This window comes from Leuresthes tenuis, unplaced genomic scaffold (assembly GCF_036924035.1).
Source record: "Leuresthes tenuis unplaced genomic scaffold, fLeuTen1.0.hap1 SCAF_14, whole genome shotgun sequence".
Lineage (NCBI taxonomy): Eukaryota > Metazoa > Chordata > Actinopteri > Atheriniformes > Atherinopsidae > Leuresthes > Leuresthes tenuis.
This window is the reverse complement of record NW_027325368.1, coordinates 18,576,493-18,600,443: the sequence shown is the minus strand read 5'-3', so window position 1 is coordinate 18,600,443 and position 23,951 is coordinate 18,576,493. Positions and strand designations below refer to the sequence as shown.

Sequence of the window (23,951 nt, the reverse complement as noted above, 5' to 3'; positions counted from 1 at the left end):
CAACATTTCATATATAATATCTTGCTATCTTTTGCCACGTGTTCGCTCAATTCCAACCAAGAGAAACAAAAAAATGTAGGCATTCACCACAAAATTTGGCATTGGCATAAAGCATTCCTTGCACAACTCCATATATACAATATCTTTATTAAAAATGCCCTCCTAATGCTGGGTCATACCTCTTTTGGTTGGCCTGTTCCAGTAAGATTCTGCTCCATGTTGACGTTATTGGTCACATTATTTCTTTACATGTTTCAGCTTCATATTCACGCTTCCAATCTCGTGGCCCGTTGTTAAGCAAAAGGTGTTCCACTGGACTCAGATCCAGTGTCTGGAAGAGCTTAAAGGTCCATTTAACTCACTCTCGTGTTCCTGAAACCAGTTTGACAGGATTTTTGTTTTGTACCACCATGCTGGAGGTAGCTGTTAGTAGATGGCAAACTCTGGTCATTACGGGATTGACATGTTCAAACCATGGCTGACTGGTATTAAAAGGGTCCAAAGTGACGCTACCCTCATCAGCTTGCAGCCTGCAGCCTCAAAACAAATTAATATTCATCCAACTAGACAAGATTTTTCTTGTGGTCACTGCAACTTACTTGCCTATTTGAGTCCTAAGTCTCAAATGCAAGTAGAGTCGTAAAGATGGATGTCTCGATTATGTCCTTACTATCATGTATCACAGTCTATTGATGTTTGATGTTCTGAAGCAACTAATGAGCATCTGCTGGTTTTTAAGCAATGCACTGTTTCTGCATGGATGATTTATTGGATAATTGCATCATCATTATATGATCAGACCTTTTATGAGACGATTTGATGATTTTATAGGCCTCAATAACAGCCCTAATTAGTGTTCGATTAAGGAAAACTGCAGTTTTAGTAAGTCACTCGCGTAGTTTATTGTCGCTTTACAGTAACAGTTATCAGTTCTCACAGTTTATTTCAGCTTAGGTTGACATACACACAGTACCTGTAAGACTACACACATGCTTTGAACATGCACACACAGAGAGTGGAAAGCAGTATTTGTAACTCTCCAGCTTTGTAAGACAACAGAAATGATGTGATGGGGAAGCATTGCAATGACTGATTCTGTAATAAAGTGTCTCATTGCTTGAAGACCTTTAGACCATTATTTTGTTTCTTATGTGGCATTTTTATTCAAGGAGGCAGAAGAAGAGTGTCCAGAATTAGATGTTTTTAGACCATGAGAGAGCAGAGAAGATGAATTTACACGAGGAGCTAAGACAGAGACACTTGCGCTACAAAATAAATGGAGAAGAATAACTGAACCGATAAAGTGATTTTAATGTGATCAACACTTTCATGGACGTATCTGAAGAAAAAACTTCTTTGTTCTCTCCGATTTACATCATCCGACTCTATGATTTCTGTCTTTGGGATCTGCTGGATTATTTTAGATTCAAAACCAATTTCAGCCAGGAAATTGGTCTTTAATGGCCCGTCTCGAGCCCTTTGGGGCAATTAGTTCAGTTATGAAGAAGTAATGATGGAGGCTTAGTACAGTAAAATGGATTTCATTAAGCAGAAAGCTTGTGGTCTTTGCTTTCAGCTTGTAGGAGCAGCTGATAGCAGTTCAGAAAAAGTCATCTTGTTGAAAATTTTTGTATATAGCTTTTATTTTGATAGCATTTGATGGCTGTATTTTCAACAAACAGCAGGTTCTAAGTGAAAATCAATTGATTAAAGATTTATATTTTCAGTATGATATGCAGACGCAATTAGTTTGGGTTGAAGCAGGTCTGGTGTAAAACAATACTTACTGTCTGGAGTTTGTAATCAACAACCTCAGGTGTATGAACATAATGTGTATGCAGAACTTTGTGCATTTAAATATGTCTGGCTGTGTGGGAGTGTTTCAGTTTCCCAGTGTGTGTGAGTGTGTGTGTGTTCTGATGCATCTGTGGTTTGTGCTTCCTCCTGTTGTCACGGCAGAGATGGGTCGATTGTAAAGTCTCTTATTATCTAGTCAAACACACATCGACACTAATAGTCAGCACAAACGTACAGCACACACACATGCACAGGATCTTACACTGGGAGACGGCAAGAAGAAGATGGAGGAGAGAGAACAAGGGCTAAAAAGGAAGATCATACCGACACAAACAGAGACACACAAACACACACACACACAAGAAACATGCAGCGAAGGTGGGAGATCAATAGCTTCTTTGTCCACCTTCAGTCTGCAGCTGCTCTACAACCACATCAACTTCTCTTCTCTCTTTCTGCTTCCACACCTCCCCTCACATCTCTGCTTTCCTCTCCCCTGTAAAGAAAGAGAAATGTGGATTTGATTAAAAGAAAAAGAGAAACCAGATGTGCCCCAGATCCAAGCTCAGAAGCCAAAAAAAAAAAGGCTGCACGCTGAAGAGAGGGAGAGCTTTTATGGCTCCTGTTTCTGTATTCTGTGCTTGGAGTTTTACAACTTTGCCTCTTTCGTGAGGCCAACTGGGACAGAACTGATCAAGTCTCTGAGGAAAAAGTGTTGAAGCTGATGTGTAAAAATGGGTGATGTTTTCCTCTGCAGTGGCATGTAACATCCCATATTAGTGTTGCTGTCACTGATAGGCCCAAACGTAGGGGGAACAAAAAAGAGTTAATCTCCAACTACATAACTGACACTGGGACCTTTATTTAACTTTAGTTAAGTGAAACAGTATTGTCATAGAAATTTATAAAAGATAGTAATATACGGAAGAAGCTAAACATAACAGCAGCTTTTTAACTAGCTAGATGATATCATCATAGTTTAGGGCTTAATGTTTCAGGTTCGTCCTCAGGCAGAGACACAACCAAGGACCAGCTGCTGCTCTGTATTTTCATGCCACAAACTGAGCTCACAGGGGCTGCCAGAAGAAAATATATCTTAAGCTGCACAAAAATGATTTATCAGAATGAGGCATAATCTAACGTTACTCCTCATATTCGCATCAGCCAGTCGCTTTGAGAGAGACAACAGCTTCTAACCCTGAGCGGTCAATTTCACCACCATGTAGTTTCTTTAAGTTTCTTGTGATGTGGATACACTGCATCTGTGTTGCTTCCCACTGGCCTACTACTTACTGTAAAGTCATTTGGCTTTGTTCACGTCTTATATTGCACTGGTGTGACAGTGTGAGTAGAACAAAGTGAGAATGTTTTGACATAAGACAACTTGCTAAATGTTTTCCTCAACCTTCCTTTACAGGTCTTATCTTAGGTGGATTTGTGCTGGTGGAACCACTTCGGTATCTGCTTTCACCCTTCAACAATAGTCCTCTGTTATTTCTTTCCTTTCTGCTCCCTCGGCCTCTTCCTCTTTCAGCCCCCTGGCAATCTCACCTCCCTGCATCACAGAGCCCCCTTTACCTTCCTCCTTTCAACACACTTCTCTGTTTTTCCACTTAAGTCTTGTCCGTCTGTGACCCTCATCTCGCTGCCCTTTGAAAAGCAACTGACTGGAAGTTGATTCAGAAGTTCTCCAACATTCAGTTGTATCACAGCGTCATGGAAAACAGGAAGCTATGAAATCACTTCTGCACTGCTCAAGGTAACCTGCAGGATGTGCCCAATGTGTGGGAGTTTGCAATTAGAGTAAATGTACTCCCAGAAATAATTCATTCAAAATGAAACCGGCCACCTGCTTGGGTAAAACACCATCCCTGCGTGGAAACATCCAGCTTTTGCTTGTGGTTTTGGGAATTTTAGGTGTCAAAAGAAACTGACGTAGGAAACCAGCATTTATGGTGCTTCATCTATATTTAGGATTCACTTCGTCAAAGAAATATGAAGAAGTGGAAATAAACATGTAGTGATGTGACAATAAGATAAAACGAGACGATTAACAACATAGCAGATAACATATTCCTTGACATTTTATTGTGAGGATCGCTGATAATGAATAGACTCTGTCTCGGAATAAAGCGAGAACAGACTATCGGGATACTTTTACTGTGCTAATGTTCCATTCAAGCCATTGCTGCTCTGTGCTTAAGCTTTTTAACGTGTTTGTACATTCGAATTTAATTCCACTTCTTCGATAAAAAAGCCTGGACTTTAACCTCTCTCATCTCCTCTGAATTCCTTCTGTTCTGCCCCGTCTACCAGCCGCAGTGCTGCTGAGCTAAATCTGGAATCCTCTTGTTCACTGTTCTGAGACAGGCCAGTCCCAGATTAGTAAGTGAAGTGGGTTAGTTCTTCCAGGGCTTGATTCATTATGCTGTACTTTCACGAGGACACCAATACCTCTGAGACAGCATACCTGCTTCCATTAGAAATGTGTCCCTTGTGAATAAATGTGCTGAACTGATTAAAAACACTGAGAAAAGTGTTGCAACAAGTTCTGGTCAGTCTTTTTTCATGTATGCATATATTTTCCCTTTTCCAATGCACTGTGCAGTATTTTTTTAAAACAAAGCATTACCATGACAAAGTGTAAAGTGAAGGATTTCTGTCATTATAACAAACCCATGGAGAATTATCACCCAGCTTCACAGAGCATCTGTTCTTCTTTTGACATCATGACTTTTGTTTTTCTGTGATTAAGCAGTTTTGCTGATTTCTGGCATCAATATAAGAAAGAAGTTGAAGGAAAACTGATGTAATCACTGACTCAAATAATGTGGCAGACACATTTAAAATGTTTACTGTATGATGAGATATTTTGGTCTATATGTGCCAGCAGCTGTTTTGATCTCATACTGCACAACAATACTTTTCATTGAAGTTGTGCACTCTACTGTCATTAGGACAGAGCTGAACTCATTGTTACCTTGTATATTTGTATCTGTAGATCTGACAGTTTTTCTGAGATGGCAGAGGAGAGCTAGAGTTACTGGAAGGCAGCGTGAACCGTCCGGTCACTGAGTGGCTGGGTGGGACGGAAGTTGTCCCCCAACATCCCATCGTTCCCTTCAGGAAGCTCAGCCCCCTTGATGTGGGACCGCAACCTCCGAAACTCTTCAATCTGCAGAAACAGACATGAACAAACAGATAAAAAAGCATGTCAGGCCTCCATTTCCCACAGGTCCTCATGCAGTATTCCCTCTGTCTTTGAAGTATAATGCTGAAGTCGTTGAATTAAAGAGGCTCATTTCACATATTCATGTAGTGTTTTGTTGTTTTCTTTGTTTTTTTTTTCAGGTTTAGAATGAAAAATTTCACACCAAACATTAAAAAACACTCAAATCCTAATCTTAATGGGACAGAGAAATCTGTATCATAACTACTTCAAATATTTCCCTCACTATCGGGATGACTCGACTCCTGTCAGACACCAAGCTGGTAAAAAAGGGAGGAGACTAACTGGATAAAAACTGGGAGGACTGGACCCTCCGTGGATACAGTCATTACAGGTACTTGCACAGTTATAAAATCTGTATTGTTTTAGTGCAGTGCGACAGTCTGCTTTGAGCAATAGTGACATGTAATCTTAATCTTAATCTGATTCTCAATTACAATTTCTGCCATGTTTAGCCACCTGACCAAAGAAAAGGAAAAATATGCAAGTGAAAGCAGCTTTGTCTGGAATTTGACCCCCAACTGTGTGTTAGTGTTAGTTGGCTTTGAGAGGCTTCACTCTTGAACAAACTAAAATGCTTACATGCATTTTAAAAGTGCATTTTTCGTCTGGCTAGGGCAATTGGTAATTTACTTCTAGTTTGCCGTTAGGGTTCTTAGTGATCGTTTCCTCAGGTAAGCATGCCAGATGGCTGCACACGCAGCCTATATTTATTCGTCAAGGTTTTTGCGCATATGATTATCTAAAGGAACTGCGTCTTCTGTATTTCTCACACCCCAGTTGTTAAGATAAGGACTATAAACAGAAAAATTTGTGAAATCTGGCTTCCTGCTCATACAAAACTGCAGCCACAGCAGATCGTTATCACACAATTGCTGACTACATTGCTGTATCAAACTTACCTGTTCTTGTACTGTAGTGCTGACAGAGAGCAGATATACAGCACACTGTCAACGTGCTAAGTGTGTGGGCATAGCAACTATTTTATTATATTAACATGCACACAATGGCTGTGTACATAAAACTATTGGTCTTTCAGCAATAAATATTTTCTGGATGTTTGAAGGGTGTATCCAAGGCAAGCAAGACCTGAAACAGCCACTTATCAGCGTGGACTGATGAAGAGCTGACGCTTCTGCAGCTGCTCAGGGTGGAAACAGCTATTGTCAAGGAGTTGTCTGAACAGCAATAATGCCCAGATTCATACATTTAGACTGCCAAACATCTATCCATTAAGTTAAAATGTCCCCATTTCCACCTTGAAATAATAGAGAGATTAAAAAAAACATGTGGGTAATTTTTATATTTCATTTAAAGATCGACAAATGTGACACATTGGCATCAGGTATGGAAATCATATCAAATATGAAAGCTTTCTCTTATCGAGTTAAACAATAGCTTAAAAAAGACAAAGCCGCTAACAATATGTTTATACGTTTATACGTATATGTTCATATATTAATATTAATAATAATACATGGGTTAATACTTTTTTTTTCAATGCATGTCTCTTTGTCTTCTGTTCTTGTTCATATCTTTTTTATCGTGTATTATCATGCATACATCCTTATTGTTTTTCCCTACTTGGCTTTTTTGTCATCTTTTTTAGAATCTCATCAGGGACATGGTCAGAAAATTAATCATAAAGCCCAGTTGCATTTTTCTTAACGAAACATTGTTTTTATGTATTGTCCCCATCAAATAAATGCCACATGAATAAATAAGCTGCTCCATTATTTGCCCTCTTTCTTCTGTTCTTATGATTCACCCACACAATTGACATGGCCTTAGGCAGGAAAGCCAGAGGTTATTGTTTGTGCTAGCATTTCAAGGGGTTGGCAGGCCAGAGGGCAGAAAAGATGAAAGACAGAAATAAAGGTTAGCAGCATCATGCTTTACAACAACCTGCATGAGTCAGGCAAACATTTCTATTGCCTTTGGGCGTAAAGCCCTCATGTAGCCTACTGTGGTGAAAGCCAGAAAGCTGCAACATCGTGCACCTGTGTGATTAAAAAAGCTACAGACGGAACTGACATTTGACTCATACAGTAAGGATGATTAAAAGAGGATGAAGAAAATAAGACAAAATGGACTATGGAGGAGTAGACAGCACATTTCTGTTGACATTTAACTGCATGAATATGAATGAGCTAATTGAACCCGCTTTAATGCTCATTCAGATATACATAAGGCGTCTGCCGAGAGATAAACGAATGTCGGTGCAAACACCTGAACTTTGATCATTTGCACTGAAACAAAGAGTGCGTTAGACCATCAGTGAGACAAAACTGCCAAACACAAACACCTTTAATTCAAACTTTAGTGGTTTCGTTGCATTTAGTGAGCAAGGATTCACAGTCCTGAAACTGGTGCGTTTGAATGGAAATCAGCCATACGTGAGGTAATTAGTTAGACCTGTGATCCTACGGCTGTAAGCAGTCGGTTTATGCTGTGGTGGAAGAAATTTACCATTTTTATGACTTCACTTTAGAGTTTTTGTTGTGAGCAGCTACAGGTGCTGATAAAGTGGTAAGTGGAGTCAAAGTTCTTGTTCCCGAACAACTGATCTACCATGGATGAAGGAAGCTAAGAGGCTTCAGGTTCCACTTTATGCGTTTGTGTTACCTGTAGCTGGGAGATGGTCAGCGGGTAGCGATAGAGAATCCAGGTGACATTTTCACTACAAGGCGGTGTGGTCAGAGATCCTTCATACACCCAGTAGTCTCTCAGTAGTGGGTCTGATGGCAGATTTAACAGTCAATGTAAAATGAATTGGCTCTCTTAAAAAACTTAAAAACACCATTTAATCTTTGATTGTCCTGCAATAAAATCACGATAAACTCGTCATTCGAACCATTCCATCCTTCTGAATTTAGGAGAATAATCATACATATACACTCAAACACAATGTTATATTAAAAGTATAGTTTGTAGAGTAGGATGGGCTCTTCTACTCATTAATGATCAGAGGGCTGCACAATGTCCAAAATTGGCTAAAGATGCATCAAAAACATCCAGGGGCCCCTTTAAAAATGAAAGGTTGGAAAGGAGGAAGTAAGGCGAGCCTGTTAAAAAAAACACTTTGGCATAGGAGGAAATTGCGGTGATGGATGGTTTGACAAAACAATGGACTTTAAAGAGAACATAAAGCGCTCCTTTAATGCAAGTTCATGTAAGTCTCAGATATCCCCAGAATATGTCTCTTATGTTTAAGAAGAGCTCAATAATGTCAGACCATGAGGGGAACGCAGAGGACACAGCGCAAAGCTGTGTTGAAATTTTCCACTCATTCAATGTATAGTCCATTATATATATAGAGAGAGACATATATATATATATATATATATATATATATATATATATATATATATATATATATATACAAATCATTATGCATTGCTACTTGGTGCAGGAGCCCTCAGAGTGTACTAATGTTAGCTACTGATAGCTATCGCTGACAATTACAGCTTGTTATTGGGATTTTCTTACCCGTTGAGAATGCCTTTTGAGCACATAATGCTCCTCCTCAGACTTCTAAAGTGGGAGGAGTTTAGGCCCTTTTTTTCTACCTGAGGTGCAGAATTAAAGAAATTATTTTAAAAAATCTACAGAACTCTTATGTGAAACTTTAGTTCAGTTAACACTTAACATGCCATGGAACCAACGTAATGTCGTAATGTCTAAAAACAGTGAGTCTGAAGTGTGTCCTCTATATGGTGGGTGAAATAATGAACGAGTGAACAATCTCTAAACACAGCTCGAGTTTACTACAGGGCAGCTGAAACAGATGTGGATGAGACACTATGTTGTTTCTAACTTTCTCTCAGAGACTATTTTGCATGTAGATATGGCAAACCAGAGGAAAGGTGTTGTTTTAAACCATCAGTAGGCTTACCATTCAAAGCTTTGGACATAAATTTTGACTGTTTTTGTACATGTCAGGTGATTTTGTAAGACAAGATCAAGGTTATGAAATAGGATATTAGAGCAGAGCCACAGATTGAAAAATGGCTTTTGAGTGTCTAAAGGTTGACTTGTAATCTTAGTAGACTATTTTGTAGCCACTATTTCATACTTGTTTGTATCACAACAGAAACAAAACAGCTTTACTGGGAATTCAGCAACTCCAGGAGGAGAGAGCACAGAGAGTGGAAGAAAGGCAAAAAGATGGTAACAGTCGCCACATTAGCTTCAAACATGTCAGTGCTGGACATATGATTTTTATGTGTTCGTCTGGACATTGCCTTGTGAAATGAGAGAAATAAATTGGGTCTTTAACTCCTCATATATTGGGAGTGCAGGGTGATTCCTGTGTTTTAGGCTTTATAATCAGAAGGCATTATGAAATCAAATCATTTTCATCTTACCAGGTAAAAGCGTGTTGGGATTGAAACAAGGGATTATCTTGCTCTTCCCCTGATGGTAAAACAGCAGCAATAAAAGGAGTTACTCCCTGCGTGTATCAAGTTCAACAATGTGACTCTGAATTTGATGATCATTTAATCTCTTCTGATCGTCCCAGTTTTGTCTCACCTTGTACTGCAGGTCCTGTAGAACTTCAGTGATGGCCTTCAAACCCAGATGTTCTTTACCAATCTGATGAAAACACAAGCATTTTGGGGTTTCAGTTGTAGCTTATCGGTGGTGCCGGTGACTGTTTTTACAATGTCAGCCCCCGTTTAGAGTGTATTTTCTCTTATCGTACAGGAAGAAAACAGGTAGTAGAAACAACAGACACTGCTGAAAACAGGATGTGTGAAGTTGACTGTAAGATTGAAACTCAATAGGTCAGGAATGTTTGGGGTTACAAGAAGAATGAAAATAAAAGCCACAGTCGTTTCATTGGGTGTGTTTTCCTCAGCTGGCAGGACTCAGATCATCTTGAAGCCAAGTTCCTTCTCTGAGGTTTTATTCATCTGACATAAATCAAAGGGTCTTTAAAAGCTTTCTTAGCAGGAAAGCTGAGGATCATTTTCGATGGAAATAATGATGTTCTGTAGAAGAAAAGGGGGAAACAACAGAACTGCCCTACTTGTGATCAATTCTGTCTTCATGATTGTATTGTTTATTTCAAATTTGGGATAATTGTTTAACTTTAAAGTCTGTAGCTTTAAATTATGTTGTATTGCCAGTCAATGGGATAGAAAAATAACTCATAGCCAGGCTGCTGATTGAAACTGCTTCAGTTTGGGGGTACCCAAGTAGGTTGTTTATTACAGCAATATTTCTTAAGTGTCACCAGCACTATATTTAGAGCGTTAGAGACGATGTCCTTAACTGTCCCAGATATCTTCTGATCTTGCTACTTTTTTTATATTGCAGCGTCAAAAAGCAGAAAAAGTAGGCTCCTATACACTCTCAGTCTTCCATAAAAAGAATGCACTCATGCTCCAAACTTATCATTCCCTTATCTGGTCAGTGTGCCATGCTGACTCTTCTCGTGGATGTTTACCTGCACAAAAAGAGCTATGATGAGGATTCCATTCTTCTTCCCCAGAGCGTCCTCTAACGTGTTGAATAGAGTACTGTTCCAGTGAATTAGATGGAGCTGCGAACAAAGAGACAACAGAACACGACCTGTAACTGAGAGGGCCACTGTTGTAAAGAGGTGATGGAAGCATAAATCTGCCGAGGCAGAATGCAACATTTAAGTGATCTCGGAGCTCTTAGCTTTATATATAAAACAATTTCTGAAAACAAAGCCATTAAACAAGAGATATGATGAGCTGATGAGTGATATAAGACACAAACATTATTCAAACTGGAACTAGTTTTTTTTAATCAATTAATTTTCTCTTTTTTTTGGGGGGGGGGGGGGGGGGCATATTTGGTGCTCTATTAGTTACATGGAGCAGCAGGGCGGTGTATGTGGGTTTCTGTCAAAACAAACAACGTTATGTTTGTTCGTGGTAATAAAGATCGGGTCACAAAGTGCTCCATGGCCCGCAGGAACATATCAGACTGGGGTTCCACAGATTTCAAAAAGAAAAGATATGAAATATCACCAGTCATCCACAGATAACTCCAAAAAGTCCTCCAGAGTGAATGTCAGAATGCGCTGTGATAATTCCTTCCACACCTACCACAAATGTTCGTCATAGAAATCCCCATCATCATTTGACTCTTGTGGCCCACCACAGTAAAAGTCCACTGTATGGACTGGCGACCTGCCCAGAGCTAATCCCACCTCCTGACCAATGTCAGTTTGCTCGGCTCCGGTCACACACCACCCTTTACAGGATAAGCCAATAGATGGATACAGGAAACCAATGTTGACTCTTGGGGGAGAGCCTGATGTGAACTGTTTGACACATACCAAACCTGATGGATTCTGGAGTGCGGCAACCACAGCACTTAAAAATTGTCATTTACATTCTTTCAAAACCGGCATTATTTCATAGTTGAAGTGATACCACACGCTGAAAAATATTGGTAACAGCAGCAAAACACCTGATCAGTGAACCCTTACAGAAAAAAAAAAGTGAAATATCATCATATCCAGTGTCCTGCTGTATCAATCGTGGCATTTTGATGTTGACCTTTAAGTCCAACTGAATACCAGATGTTAGCATTCAATCTGAGAGAGTACTTTGTGCATCCAAACTTTGGCCTTTATAGTTCACAGTTTTGGGATAATTCAAAACAGTTACAAGATAGCATCCATCAAGGAAAACCTAAACAACCGAGCAGAGTTTAGCCTTAGTTCTGAAAACGAACACCCATTTTTCTCAAAATATTTGTATATTCAATTTTTTAATAAAAATCTTTGAATAAAATATATGTAGATTCTATTTTGTAGTACTTACGCTGTATGATGCATGAACATAAACATTTTGTATCTATTTGCGTGCTTATTTGTAATGTTTTTTTCTTGCCTCCTTTGTGGACTATGGACTTACCTAAATTAGCAATTTTGCTATAATCCATTATGTTAACGTCATGTATTCACTAACTTGGGCTGTCCAAATTAGATAGATAAACGAATGAATAAACCTTGAATGATGGCTGGATCTGCATAGCGAGTTTCAAACTACTGTAGTTGGGCTTAAAGAGTTAATGCCCACACACATACCACCACAACCAACTCCAAAGCAACTCTTATGTGGTCATAAGAGTTCAAAACAGGAAAGACCTGCTCTGGTTCCAGTGTTTGGTTTGTCTTTTTAGGTTTATTGTTGTAACACAGCAGTGCAGCGCAGCAGAGGTGTGACAAGGGAGAGTTGTGGAGTCTTCGGTAATAAACTGCTCATTCTAAAGTTATGGAAACACAGTTGTTCTTATTTGAATGCATTTTAAACTAATGAAAAACATAGCAATGGATATTTCTCACAATAAATCAAACTACATGTTTCATACCTGAACAAAGGGATGCACATATGCCAGCATCAACATTAACTGTGATATTATACATGTATATATGTAGTACTTTATGTTTTACAAAGGAGATTCACTGGTGGCCGCCTGCTGCAGTAGCTCTGGACACACTTGCTTTACATCATGTAATTTTTTAATGAGCTATTTTCTTTTTTAAAAACATTTTTCTGGGCTGGTTTGGATGTTTGGACAACTCTGTCTGATTTTCACATCTGCCATGATGCGCAACCATGGCAAGAGGGAAATAGTTTGCATGCTAGAGCAGTTGATTGAGCTTTCCAAAGCTCAAATACACCTCTCTCTCTGCTACGATCCACTCTGTAGACAGTTTCTTATTCTGCTTTATTTTGCTATTCATCTAGAACAATAATATATATTTAATTGTATTTCATACTGTAGCAATACAGTTTCCCTTTGGGGAATCGTAAAGTAGTATTGAAATAAATAATCGAGCCAAAATAATCGTACAGTTAATATCTGCTGTGGTGACAACCTTTACTGGAATATAAATATTTACAAAATTCTTTATTTTTGTGCAGAATGTTAACTTCACTCATATCAATATAAGAACCCGTCATAAAGATTTCCCAAACTAATTCTTTTCAGCCTGCAGTGTAACAAATCAGAAGTGTCACTTGCTGGAGGGGAATAACAAGTTTTGTGTTCAAGGACTCAAAAAGCTACAATTTTATCTAAAGAAGGACAAGCGCTGGTGTCAGGAGTCTAAACATGTAAATGCTGTGTTTACTTAGGAGAAGGGTGCATCCCTGGTCATGGCCATTTCTTCTCTCTCTGTAAGCGTTTGTGTTTTCACCACAGTATGTACCTCCATAGGGAAAGCCTTGAAGTTGACAGTGTGTTCTGATCCTCTCTGGTTCTCTTTGCCCCAGTGGAATCGAACCTCGTGTAGCTCATACTCGTGATCACTAGGCAGAGGACCCCCAGTAACCACTGGCAACAACAAAGTGAAAGCCAGTAAATTGTTTGCCAACATAAACAGGAAGCAGAAGACACGTTAAACAGATCAGACTAAAAGTCAATATTGGGAAAAAGGGGCTATTTGCAGTGAGATAGATTGATAGATTTTGTGTCCCCACAATACAAAAAAGGAAGCATGCATTGCTTACCACTGAACCAAAGACTGACACCAATAACTAAAAATGCATCCTGCTTTCTCAGTACGTCTAAAGTTAACCAATCGTGTGTGCTGACATGATGTCTCCTGGGAGTTACCTGACTTGGACTTCAGAATGATGCGGACGGTGTGTCCATCGTTGATGACTTCACAGTCTCGACACACCACGTAGTTTGGGGATAAACCGACATCCAGGAGCGAGGGATCGTATTGAGCCTCCCTGGAGTTTAAATTAATGGGAGACTGGTATTCGCCGTTGGCTGCTGGGAAATGCAGTCCCCATTCTACACCTATGAGCGAAAACAGACACACAACACACCCTCAGCAAAATGTGTGTATCATTAAATATAAAAATAAGAATGAAATAATCTTTGTTCACAGCACACATTTTAATTGGCCAGAATTGGAAAAGTGCAGGTGTTCCTAATGACAGCCAGCTGTTCCAGCAAAGACTTGCTAATAGATTAACCAACAACTGACCCAACCCTGCATCCAGAACCTCAAAACTGCAGTTAAGCAGAAGAAAGCTGTAGCTTATTTTAATAATGCCACCTGGGATTTTCCAACACTGACATGCCAAAATGTTTTCCATGAACAAGATTTATTTCAAGCGTCTTCCAAGTCATGCAAGCAATCCAGCATGCGCAATACCAGGTCAGTTAAGGTCAACACCCACTTGGACTTGAGGGGACTTTGAAACATGTGAATGTTTAAAAGTAGTGGGAGCCAAATATGTAAATGAAACAAAAAGGAAAAATGCGGATGCATTACCACAAGCTCGAACACACCCTTGGAAAGAAGTCAGCTGCCTGTGTTCATGCAACACGTTCTCCTCCCAGATTGTAAAATAGCTACAGAGGTCCACTGCACTAAACATAGTTTCACAAAAAGGCTAAAAAATTGTACAATTAGTATATTTACTATATAGCTACAGCTTAACTTTTGAGTAATCAGTCCATTAAAATTTCACATCTTCATAAGTGTCTCTGTGTGAAAACATCTACTTTTCTTGTTTCACTCGTGTTGAATTGGTGCTCATAAAGTGGTACAGGGGATGACATAAAGCCCTAATCAGAAAGTTTACTGGAAATGGGCAGTGTTGGTAATAACGGCGTTTATCTAATTAATTACTTTTCCCATCGTTGTGAAGTGGCACGTTACTACAATTTGGTTGAATGAAGCGCAAAGTGTCAGTTTTTGACCACACATCAGCTGCCTGGAGAGAGCAGGGGTGGGGATGATGACGCCGTTGCAAATGCGATGATGATTGGTTGGGTGGGCGGATCACGCCCTGCTCCCGCTGTCTCACTGCACGCTCTGACTGCCAAACAGAACAAGACAGTGACAATGACGACGAGCCCAGCATCCTCAAACTGGAAGTACCGGCACTTTCAATGTTTATTTTTTATATATTCTTATTTCTATGCATGTCACATGGCAGGCTGCAATCTTCAATAAATACCAAATAAATACCAAATGTTCTAAAAAACTGTATATAGTCTTTTTATTCTTCAATCAGTTAATATAAACATCTTTGACGTTAAAGATGTTATAGAACGTAATAGCGTATAGAACATCAAAAATAATGTCACAGTTACTTTGCTGAGTAACTAATTACTCTTACAATGAGGTAATTGAGTTATCAACTCAAGCCTAGCAGCCCAGTTACCAACTCAATTACTTTTCGGGAGAAGTCATTTGCAACTGTAACTAATTACTTTTTTAAAGTAAGATGACCAACACTGGACATGGGTCATGATTCCTTAGGTGGAATGTGAACACTGCCCATTAAAGGACTGTGACACTGCTATGTTGTGGACATGTGGACAAATGTATCTAATGCATGTTCTCTGGTAAGACTGTGTTGGTACATCAAGTTCCAACATTAAGAAGAGTGATTGACAGAATTAGCTTTAGTGTTTGTTGAGTATAAGTGTTATCTTCCATACCTAAAAGGAAATTACTCAGCAAGTGCTGTAAACCAACCAGCTTGCGGAGGTCAACATATGGAAGCTTTACTATAAACAAGGGGGGTAGTGACAAAACAGAACTTGAAGTTATCTAAGTTGAAATGCAGTGGACTGTAAAGGCCACAACATATGTTTCAATAGTCTCTGACACACTTCTAGTAGTAAGCACAGCAAAGGATGACACTCCTTGATGGAAAACAATAAAGCAACAAAACAAATTGACACAACGACAGCTGTAGCTCAGCAGGAAGAGTAGTTGATTGTAGTTGGTAGTCGCCTACCAACAGCGGTTTAACTCCTGCCTTTCCCGGGCCACACATCGAAGTGTCCTTGAGCAAGACACTGAACCCCATGTTGCCTGAACCCCATGAATGTGAGTGAATGCATAGAAGAAACCGCCTAGTACTGCTGTATGAGTGTGTGAGTAAAGTGCTTTGAGTGGTCAACTAGACTAGAAAAGTGCGATACAAGTACAGTCCATTCAACAAATTAGTCTGCCACTCACACAACGAAACAACAAAAAGAAAAAATATCAAGCTGGAGGTTACAGATTTATATATTCTACTTTAATTACTGCATATCTTGAATAAGTTTAACGTTAACAGACCAAATTTGACCAAAAAAAGAAAAAGAAAACCTTTTGTTTTGGCTCAAATGCTTGAGGACTCAAATGTTGGCAGACAAGCAGAATGAAATTATTAATTTTTACTTGAACAGAAACTCAAGCAAGCACCAAAACAACAAAAGGTGCAGGAACAAAACAAAATAAGTCCGGGAAATAATCCAAAAAACATACTGGAATCTAAAGGGACGATGAATGCAGACCAAACACACAACAAAGTGAGAGACAAAGAAACAAAGGCAGAGAAACTCGGACAATCTGACAAAGAGAGGGGAAAGACGCATCATCTACATACAGTGGTGCTTAAAAGTATATTAACTGTATAGAATATTCATCATTGTATTTTCATATAAGTAAAAAGAAACAGAATGTCGATTAAAGAGCCCAAATAAGCAAAAAAGACAAAATGTTATTATTGGTTGTTTGTTTAAGCAGGTTGTGGTTACAGAAAGATGGTCAGATGTTCTTATCTGGGACAAGAATTTTAGGAAATAACTGCAAACACGTTTGAGTTGCAGTAGACTGAAATATTGTTATCTCATTGACCAAAGCAGCAGGTGAAAACCATCTCTGGGAGAGAGTGATACTGTTGCTTTTAACTCAAGTTTTTGTTTTTTTGTTTTTTTGCACTGCCACAGAGTGAAGACCAAGAAAAGAAAGTGATACTACAGGAGGCAAGCGATCTATATTCACAGTTCAGGGTTTTTTTTGGTGACCAAAACAGTGGCAGTGAAAACAGCGTGAGACGTGTTGAACTCACTTTGGTTTTAAAAAAAGGAAACAAACACACTGAATTCAGGAAAGCCACTTATATGTCCCTCCAATTGAAATAAGTAAACTCCTCACAGCTTGCCTTTTTAGAGCAGAGACAGAAGCTCCATGCCAGCCTCCTATTCTTTCTGTAGCAAAGAGGAGCCGTCACATTCCCTCTTTCCTCAGCAACTAAAACCTTGACAACAGTTTTCTGAAGGCAGTGAGTGTTTCACTGTGGCTTCAGTACTGAAAAGGCTGAGCAAAACTCTGTGTGTACAAGTTTTTAGTGAATTCTGGTTGTTTTGCTTCTTCTGTCTTTAGCTTGTGACCATATATCAGGAGACCCACAGTTAATGTTCAAGTCGTCTTTTGATATTTTTGTTGAATTCATAGAGAACTTTAGGTGCAAAGTCTGACTCTATCACAAGAAGTAACTACCTCACCAACTTTTGAATTGTTAGGTGATATTTTTGGGACATCTATTGTTTTCGTTCTTTGTAACTTGAGTTGAAGAAGATGCTTCTCTTGTATGTATGCTAAAAATGAAGCCGTGGTTAGCAGCTTGTTAGCTTAGCTTGTTAGGACTGAGTATCGAACATGCCATTGTCCAGCACTTAAGCGCTTGTACCGGTAAATTTTCAATGTGGCATTTTCATACATCGTTCTACTTTGTTTGATTTTTTTAAAAAGGGGGAACAAAATGAACACATCAAATCCAAGGCATCTCACTGTATCCTCCAGTCTCAAATTTGTATGCAAAGCTGTGCTGACCACGCTTCTGCTGGCTTCATATTCATACAGATAGGAGAATTGTATCTTTTATTCAATTCTACAAAAGCAGATAAATAAGCAATATTCACTATTTCAAAATTATACTATTTTCATTATCTGACTAATTTCTGTGTTACACTGCACATTCCAAACAAGTGAAATATAGTACTGGGTCTAATGTCCTTCATTAGGTACTTAACTGAGGTACAAATTAAATTTTGGGAGCTGCTGGTTTGTCTGCCAGCCAGAAACTACACACAAATGTATGAACAGACATGGGCATAGAAGGGTATTTTGGGTAACCACACGAGAAGACTATCCAGACGTCCTTGTTTGTAGGTGTGCACTAAGAGCACATCTGAAAGTAAAATGTAACTTTACGCTTGATTTGAAAGAAAAGAGTGTACTTGCTATAGCAGCTTCATAGGCTGACAGAATGTAATAATTCTCCAAAAACTGAATTAAGAGACAGGCAGATTTCAGAAAAGCTCCAGATACTTACAAGTTTAGAGCACATTTCTTATGGTCTTTCAGAAGAATCCTAAATATTTTTTTGCAATCTAAAGCTTGTGATTTTAAAAACATGGAGTTCAGGACAGGTTCTCTCAGGACACTGACGGTATTTGCTTGCCATGCAACAGTATCTTATTTATGCACACAAAGCATACCACATCATTCAGTATACTTACAGTAAGAATCACAGTATTAGTATAATTTTAGATCCTCCGATGCTCAGTAAAAGTAGCATAATAGAAAGAAAACAAAGAAATAGCCCAAGAACACATCACTTAATGACATCTATAACTTTGTTTAAGTGTGAAAAATGTCTAAAACCAGCATGTGGGAAGTATGTAAAACAAAATGAAATGCCCAGATTTTCTTTCCCACCACAGAAAAGTTTGGCTGGAGTTACAATAAGCCTTGCCACGCTTGCTGTAGCAGCTTACATTTGTTATATTGTTCATCATGACTGGCTTGACATTGAGTTAAAGGGGCTTTACCAAGTTTTACCCAGAAAGATTTGCTAACTGAAGGGAAACTACCAAGTCTTTGAACAAACTATCACCATCAATGTAACTACCATATTTGGGTTAGACTGCCAACTATTTGTGCCTGGGAAGTAAGTTATAGCTTAGCAACCACAACATAAGGGGATTTACATAACCACTGAATATACTATATCTGCAGAGGATTAGTAATACATTAGCTATGTAAAAAGTCTGAGGTAAACTATAAAAAACTTAAGTTCTCACTTGAGAGCCTAATATTTTTTAGAGAGGAGTTAGATTTAGACCACAGGCCTCTTCTTGCCAACCAATGTATAAGTGCAATATATAAGATAGGGAGAGAACAGCCAGAAATATACCTCCTTTCTGACCTTGTGCATAATACCTGTTACCAGAGGATTCTACTAAGGGCCACATCAGCAAACTCTGACCGTAAAGGACTTCCAGATTTTAAGGATGTAAATGGTGAACATAAAGACAGTAAAGGAGGCTGATATTTGGAAAATGTTAAGATCACAGCAGGAAAGTTTTACAGCCACTGTGCTGTAGACTGTGTTTAAGATCCCTAAAGCAAGGACGTCAGATATACCGTTACATTTATCCCTGCCTCTACTGGTCCCTTCCATATTGCATCTTTTGTACTGGCAGTGTTCATTACTGAGGACGGACACAACTGATGCTCCGAAGCTAGGATGTAAGACACATCCATCATAAACCTACAAATCCATAATTAAAAGCCTATTTATTTTCAGCATTAAAGCAACAAAACCACCTGTGCACTTTAATCTACATATCTTGTCCTGACATATGTTTTTCAAGTGTACTAACCCAAAGTACCTTAAAGTATGTGTGCAAAACTTTTCTTAAAGAATCAACACAGAGACACAGTCAACAAAGCCCCCTTTGAAAAGTTTTGAAACCCCGGTAAAACCCATTCCAACACTCAGCTTGTTTCTGCACACACTGTCCCATCTTCTTACACACATATGGAGCCCAGCCTACCTTCTTCATAGCCCCAGTCCAGCTCATCTTTCCCCGGGATATAATCGGACTCCTCGTTCACATTGTCAGCCATGGTTCTTGGCAGCCTTCACACTTTGTGTAGAAACCAGTCTCTCCTCCCAGTTTACTCCCAGTCACTTTCTGCTCTCTTAGACACAAAAGGAAGTCTCTGTAGTCTGCTGAATGAACTCCAACTTGCTGTCTCTTTCCTCTTTTTGTCCTTTCCTTTTATGTAGTTTCTATTTTCCTTCTTCTTTTTTATATCTGTCTTATTCCTCTCTTGCTGTGCTCTGTTGCACTGCTGTTGTGCTCTTAAAGCCTCTAACTGATGTGAGCAGAGTGCCTCTGCCTCTGTGTTTCTCTTTACTCTCTGTTGCTCCTCCTCTTTCTCTCTCTCTCTCCACCTTGCTCTGTTGTTATCCATCTCTCTTCTCATTCTTCTTTCTTTGTGTCTCTCTTTTTCTTTTCTACAGACTGCAGGTGGGCCTGCTTACCTTGGCTTCCCAAATAATTACAGATTAGTTTCTTTTTAATCCACCCCACCCTCTACGCTCCCTCTGTTCAGACGTGAGAATGAAATGGAAGGTGTATCAGCTTTGATATTCCTTTTTCTAACTGTAATGTTAGCTTGGCTTGTGTGTTATGTTCTTTGAATCCCTCTGCTGTTTTTGATGTCTCAGTGGTGTCGAGTAGCTGTGTATGTGTGTGTCTGTGTGTATGATGTTGGCATGCATGCAAGAAGATCTTGCTGGTGGCCACAGATCCACCCCTGGGTGAAGGAAACGGCAGTGGTTGAGAAAATAGGCCAAAAGCAGCAGGACTGCAAGATTGAAAGGCCTGACTGTTCTCCAACCTAGATGACTTCAAGAAAGTCTCAAAGTCCCATAATCACTTTTCACTTTCACATCCACTTTTGGCAAAAGCTCAGTGGTCAAAAGTGAGTTTTGGTTGGCTCTGTATATGAGTACCCTGTTGTTGGATCACCACTGGGTTGAATCAGAAATGTGGTGAAACAGTGCTGCAATTCAATATGTGGGTCTTTTGTAGAGAAGAATGTGCAAAAACCTAAAACTGAGAAATAGTTAATTGTCCCTCTTGTTCTTCTTTCGTTAATTTATTTCTAAGGCCTTATCCTCCAGGCTGCTGATGTTAATTGCCCTACATTCTTTTTCTGGAATTTGTCCTTGGAGCCATCTAAAAGAAGGCAAGCTCCCTTGGTTCCATGCTATGGATCCAAAAACAGAACATGCAACCTCTTTGCCTGTGATCCACATCTGTACCACGACCAGACAAACTTCTATTGGGCCGGAGCAAAAGTCAGTCATCGGTCTCCATCTGACCCTTTATGGCTGTCTTTCCTCAGTATCTTGAATAGATTGTATATAAAAGATAGGCAGAACAACTGTGGAATCACCCCTTGTTTTATTCCACCGGTTTGAGGCCAAGTGTTTGGTATAACTTACTTCATTGTCTATTTCACTCAAAACTACACCATAATTAAGAAAACTTCAAACTTGCAATTGACAGCATGAACATTAGGAGCAAGTTTACCGAGGCAACAAATCAAATAAGAAGCAAGACGATTCTTTTTTTTTTTTTGGACGCTGAAATATCATCATATCATTTTTTAAACTGGAGGAGTTTTCCCCTGCTGGCCACTAGGTAGAAGACAAGTTTAGACCCAGAGGCGACTTTCATATTTTACCAACAGTAAGTTGCAGTTCAACAGGCAGACTTAAGCAGGCATCACAACAATTCTGTTAACAGTTTGATAATTCAAGTTGTTTTTTAAAGCCTCATCACTCACTTTAAAGCATGTAGAAGAATGTACTGTGGATCCCACAAAGGCGAAAAATGGGAGGGGCTGTCCATGGACACAGTTTTTAATGCGTTTGTTCTGAACTAAAAACACAGCAGTGCAAAATGACTTAATGCCAGAGGAGCCATGCTGTGTGTAGATAGAAATGTCTCTTTCTAAAGTAACAAGAACACAAATATTCTTATTTCCATGTGATTCTACACTCATGAAAACCCTTTTGTTGAAAATCAGCTAGAGTAATCATTAATCATTAGTTGGAGGTTTAAGATAGTTCTCAGCCAAGATGGAGGCACCTTCATAGCTGATACTCAACTTCAGAGGTACAAAGGTCTGTCGGATGAGCTGTTGATCACATCGTGTAGACAAAGGCTCAGTTAATCTGGAGCTTCTGGCCTCCTCGAGGTCTGCAACTTGATCCAATATTGATCTCCACATTTTCTAATCAAGTGAAAATGTGTAAAAATGCAACTTGTGGTCTATGCTGCTTTTGTAATTAACGGGGTGAATAGTTACGTAAGTTTTAACTCAAGGCTACTGCTGTATGTAAAAATCTCTGCACTTGCTATTTTGCACATATGCATTCAGGCTGATGTTCATGCCTACATGCAGTGTACTGAGTGACTGTGTGGTGAATTTGATAGCAATCGTAAGCCAGGGTGGCCAAATTTTGTGTTCAGCTTAGAGTGAGAATTGTTTCTTTCTACTTGCTGCCATCAAGTGGAGTTGAGCTGAATGTAACTATTCAGTCAGGAAGAGACTGTGTTTTCTTTACTGTAGCTTTACAAAGAAATACTTGCCTCTCATTTATAAAGCAAAGGCCCAGTGTACTATTTCCTTTTTAAATGAAACAAGTTTTGCAAACAGATTTGTAATGTATGTTGTGTTTGACTAAATTAATCTTTTATCACCTGCCTCCCGTGTCAAACTACTAGATACTGATCCAGCAACCTGATGTCTTTTTAGTGCTCAAGCCTCTGTATATTATACAAGAAAGCACCGTCTTTATTAAGAGAGCATTTGACTGGATGGTGTCCAGTTTGCAGACTGGCGTAACCATGGCAACCCATCAGAGACTTTTTTTCTTTTCTTTAATGTATACAATTTAACTTTGCTGGGTGTCGCATAAAGTTTGACCAAAGTTTCAATACATGAAGTACATACATATATATAAATAAAAAAAATCAGTGTGAGCTGTAGTCCCTGAGGACTGTCTGAATGCACGTTTTCTGACACTTTCTACATTCAGTCCATTATATGGTCACTTGATCCAGGCACAGAAAGCCCATGAAGTCAAACTACAGTTTGCTCTGTGAATGAATCATTAAACGGGACAGATCTAGAAACTGATGGTGATTTTAGGACTAAATCCATTACTGCATAGCATGATAAACAGGTAATGGAGAACATTTTGTTTGTAAATGACTTGAGGCAACTGCACAGAGTGGTGTGTGAGGCATAAGATCAACAGGAAAACTGTGAGCCGTGTCAAAACACTTCAGTGAAGACTGAGTTTGTATAAATTTAGTTGGAAATTAACAAATACGTTCTCTTTATTAACGGTCCAACATGGACCTTTCATTCAACCATTGTCACAATACCTGTTCACTCCCAACTCATCACTTATTGAAAGTTCGCCAAGACCCCTTGAAATCACATTTGGATAAACATAGTACACCCTTAGCATAGAATTTCAACATAGGTTCAATATCAGAAATAGACACAATGAGACTGTCACCATATGTGCTCTGGACTTGACATCCCCTCGTGCGACACATAGCTATGGTAACCAAGAAAATTAAAGTTTGCAGCAGAGAAGACAAGCCTGAGCTCAATCATTTGCTAAGTTGGTCAAAGGATAAATTTTATCTTTCACTATGATTTGAATGTCTTTTTTAAAAAAACAGCCATCTCCCTCCTCGCATGCTCAACATACTGCAGCTTTCTGAGTCACTGAATCCTCCTACTTTACAAGATTTTCTCTCCTCTGCACAGCAGCTGAGTCATACGTACAACATTTAGTTACTAATCATGTTTTTAATGGTTTAGAATTTACTTACAAGAAAACAAGTGTCCATTTGAGTTTTAGAACTTGGTGATGTGACCGTCTTAGCTTTTTGTACATTCCCATCTGGGGGTCACAATGTTAGGTCACCATGGCCTAATGCCACTTTAATCAAATCCATGACTTTAGCACAGCTGTGTATTTCTTTGCGCTAAAAGTAAATTGCCTCTAGGCTTGATGTCTGAGACGTGTAGTCTTTAGATGCTGTCTGGAATAAAAAGCATAATTATGTCTCCTGTTTACAGATTACTACATTTAATTTGAGTGAGATTTGTAATAATGCATGTAAATCACGAATGTCTTGGGGCTTCTCTGTCCTCTGTTTCTTTCTTAAGGAAGAAAAAAGCTAGCATTCTTAAAGATATTTTTAGTTAGTTATGACGTTATAGGCCCTTTTTCATCCTCTTTCC

General features: G+C 39.1%; 1 protein-coding gene across 2 annotated transcripts; it reads right to left on the bottom strand.

The window, feature by feature from the left end:
- Positions 1 to 877: 877 nt before the first annotated feature.
- ca8 (carbonic anhydrase VIII) lies at positions 878 to 20,031 on the bottom strand. Of its 2 annotated transcripts, none has more exons than XM_072364232.1 (9): positions 19,661 to 20,031; positions 13,634 to 13,825; positions 13,227 to 13,351; positions 10,479 to 10,574; positions 9,560 to 9,622; positions 9,394 to 9,442; positions 7,652 to 7,764; positions 4,778 to 4,972; positions 878 to 2,293 (listed from the first exon to the last, which is right to left on the bottom strand). In XM_072364232.1, exons 1-8 carry the CDS (start codon positions 19,731 to 19,733, stop codon positions 4,838 to 4,840), a joined length of 846 nt encoding a protein of 281 aa, XP_072220333.1. In that variant the 5' UTR covers positions 19,734 to 20,031; the 3' UTR covers positions 878 to 2,293; positions 4,778 to 4,837. The 2 variants fall into 2 exon arrangements, with proteins under 2 accessions (XP_072220333.1, XP_072220334.1); XM_072364233.1 differs by having other exon boundaries at positions 13,634 to 13,819.
- Between the last annotated feature and the right edge of the window lie 3,920 nt (positions 20,032 to 23,951).

Bases quoted from the DNA above. Each gene is read 5' to 3' on its own strand.
- ca8 (XM_072364232.1), bottom strand. From the start codon at position 19,733: ATGGCTGACAATGTGAACGAGGAGTCCGATTATATCCCGGGGAAAGAT. The intron at 10,575-13,226 runs GTACATACTGTG...CTTTGTTCGCAG, and splicing joins TCAAGGCTTTCCCTATGGAG to CTCCATCTAATTCACTGGAA. The intron at 7,765-9,393 runs GTAAGATGAAAA...ATCTGCCATCAG, and splicing joins TCCCAACACGCTTTTACCTG to ACCCACTACTGAGAGACTAC.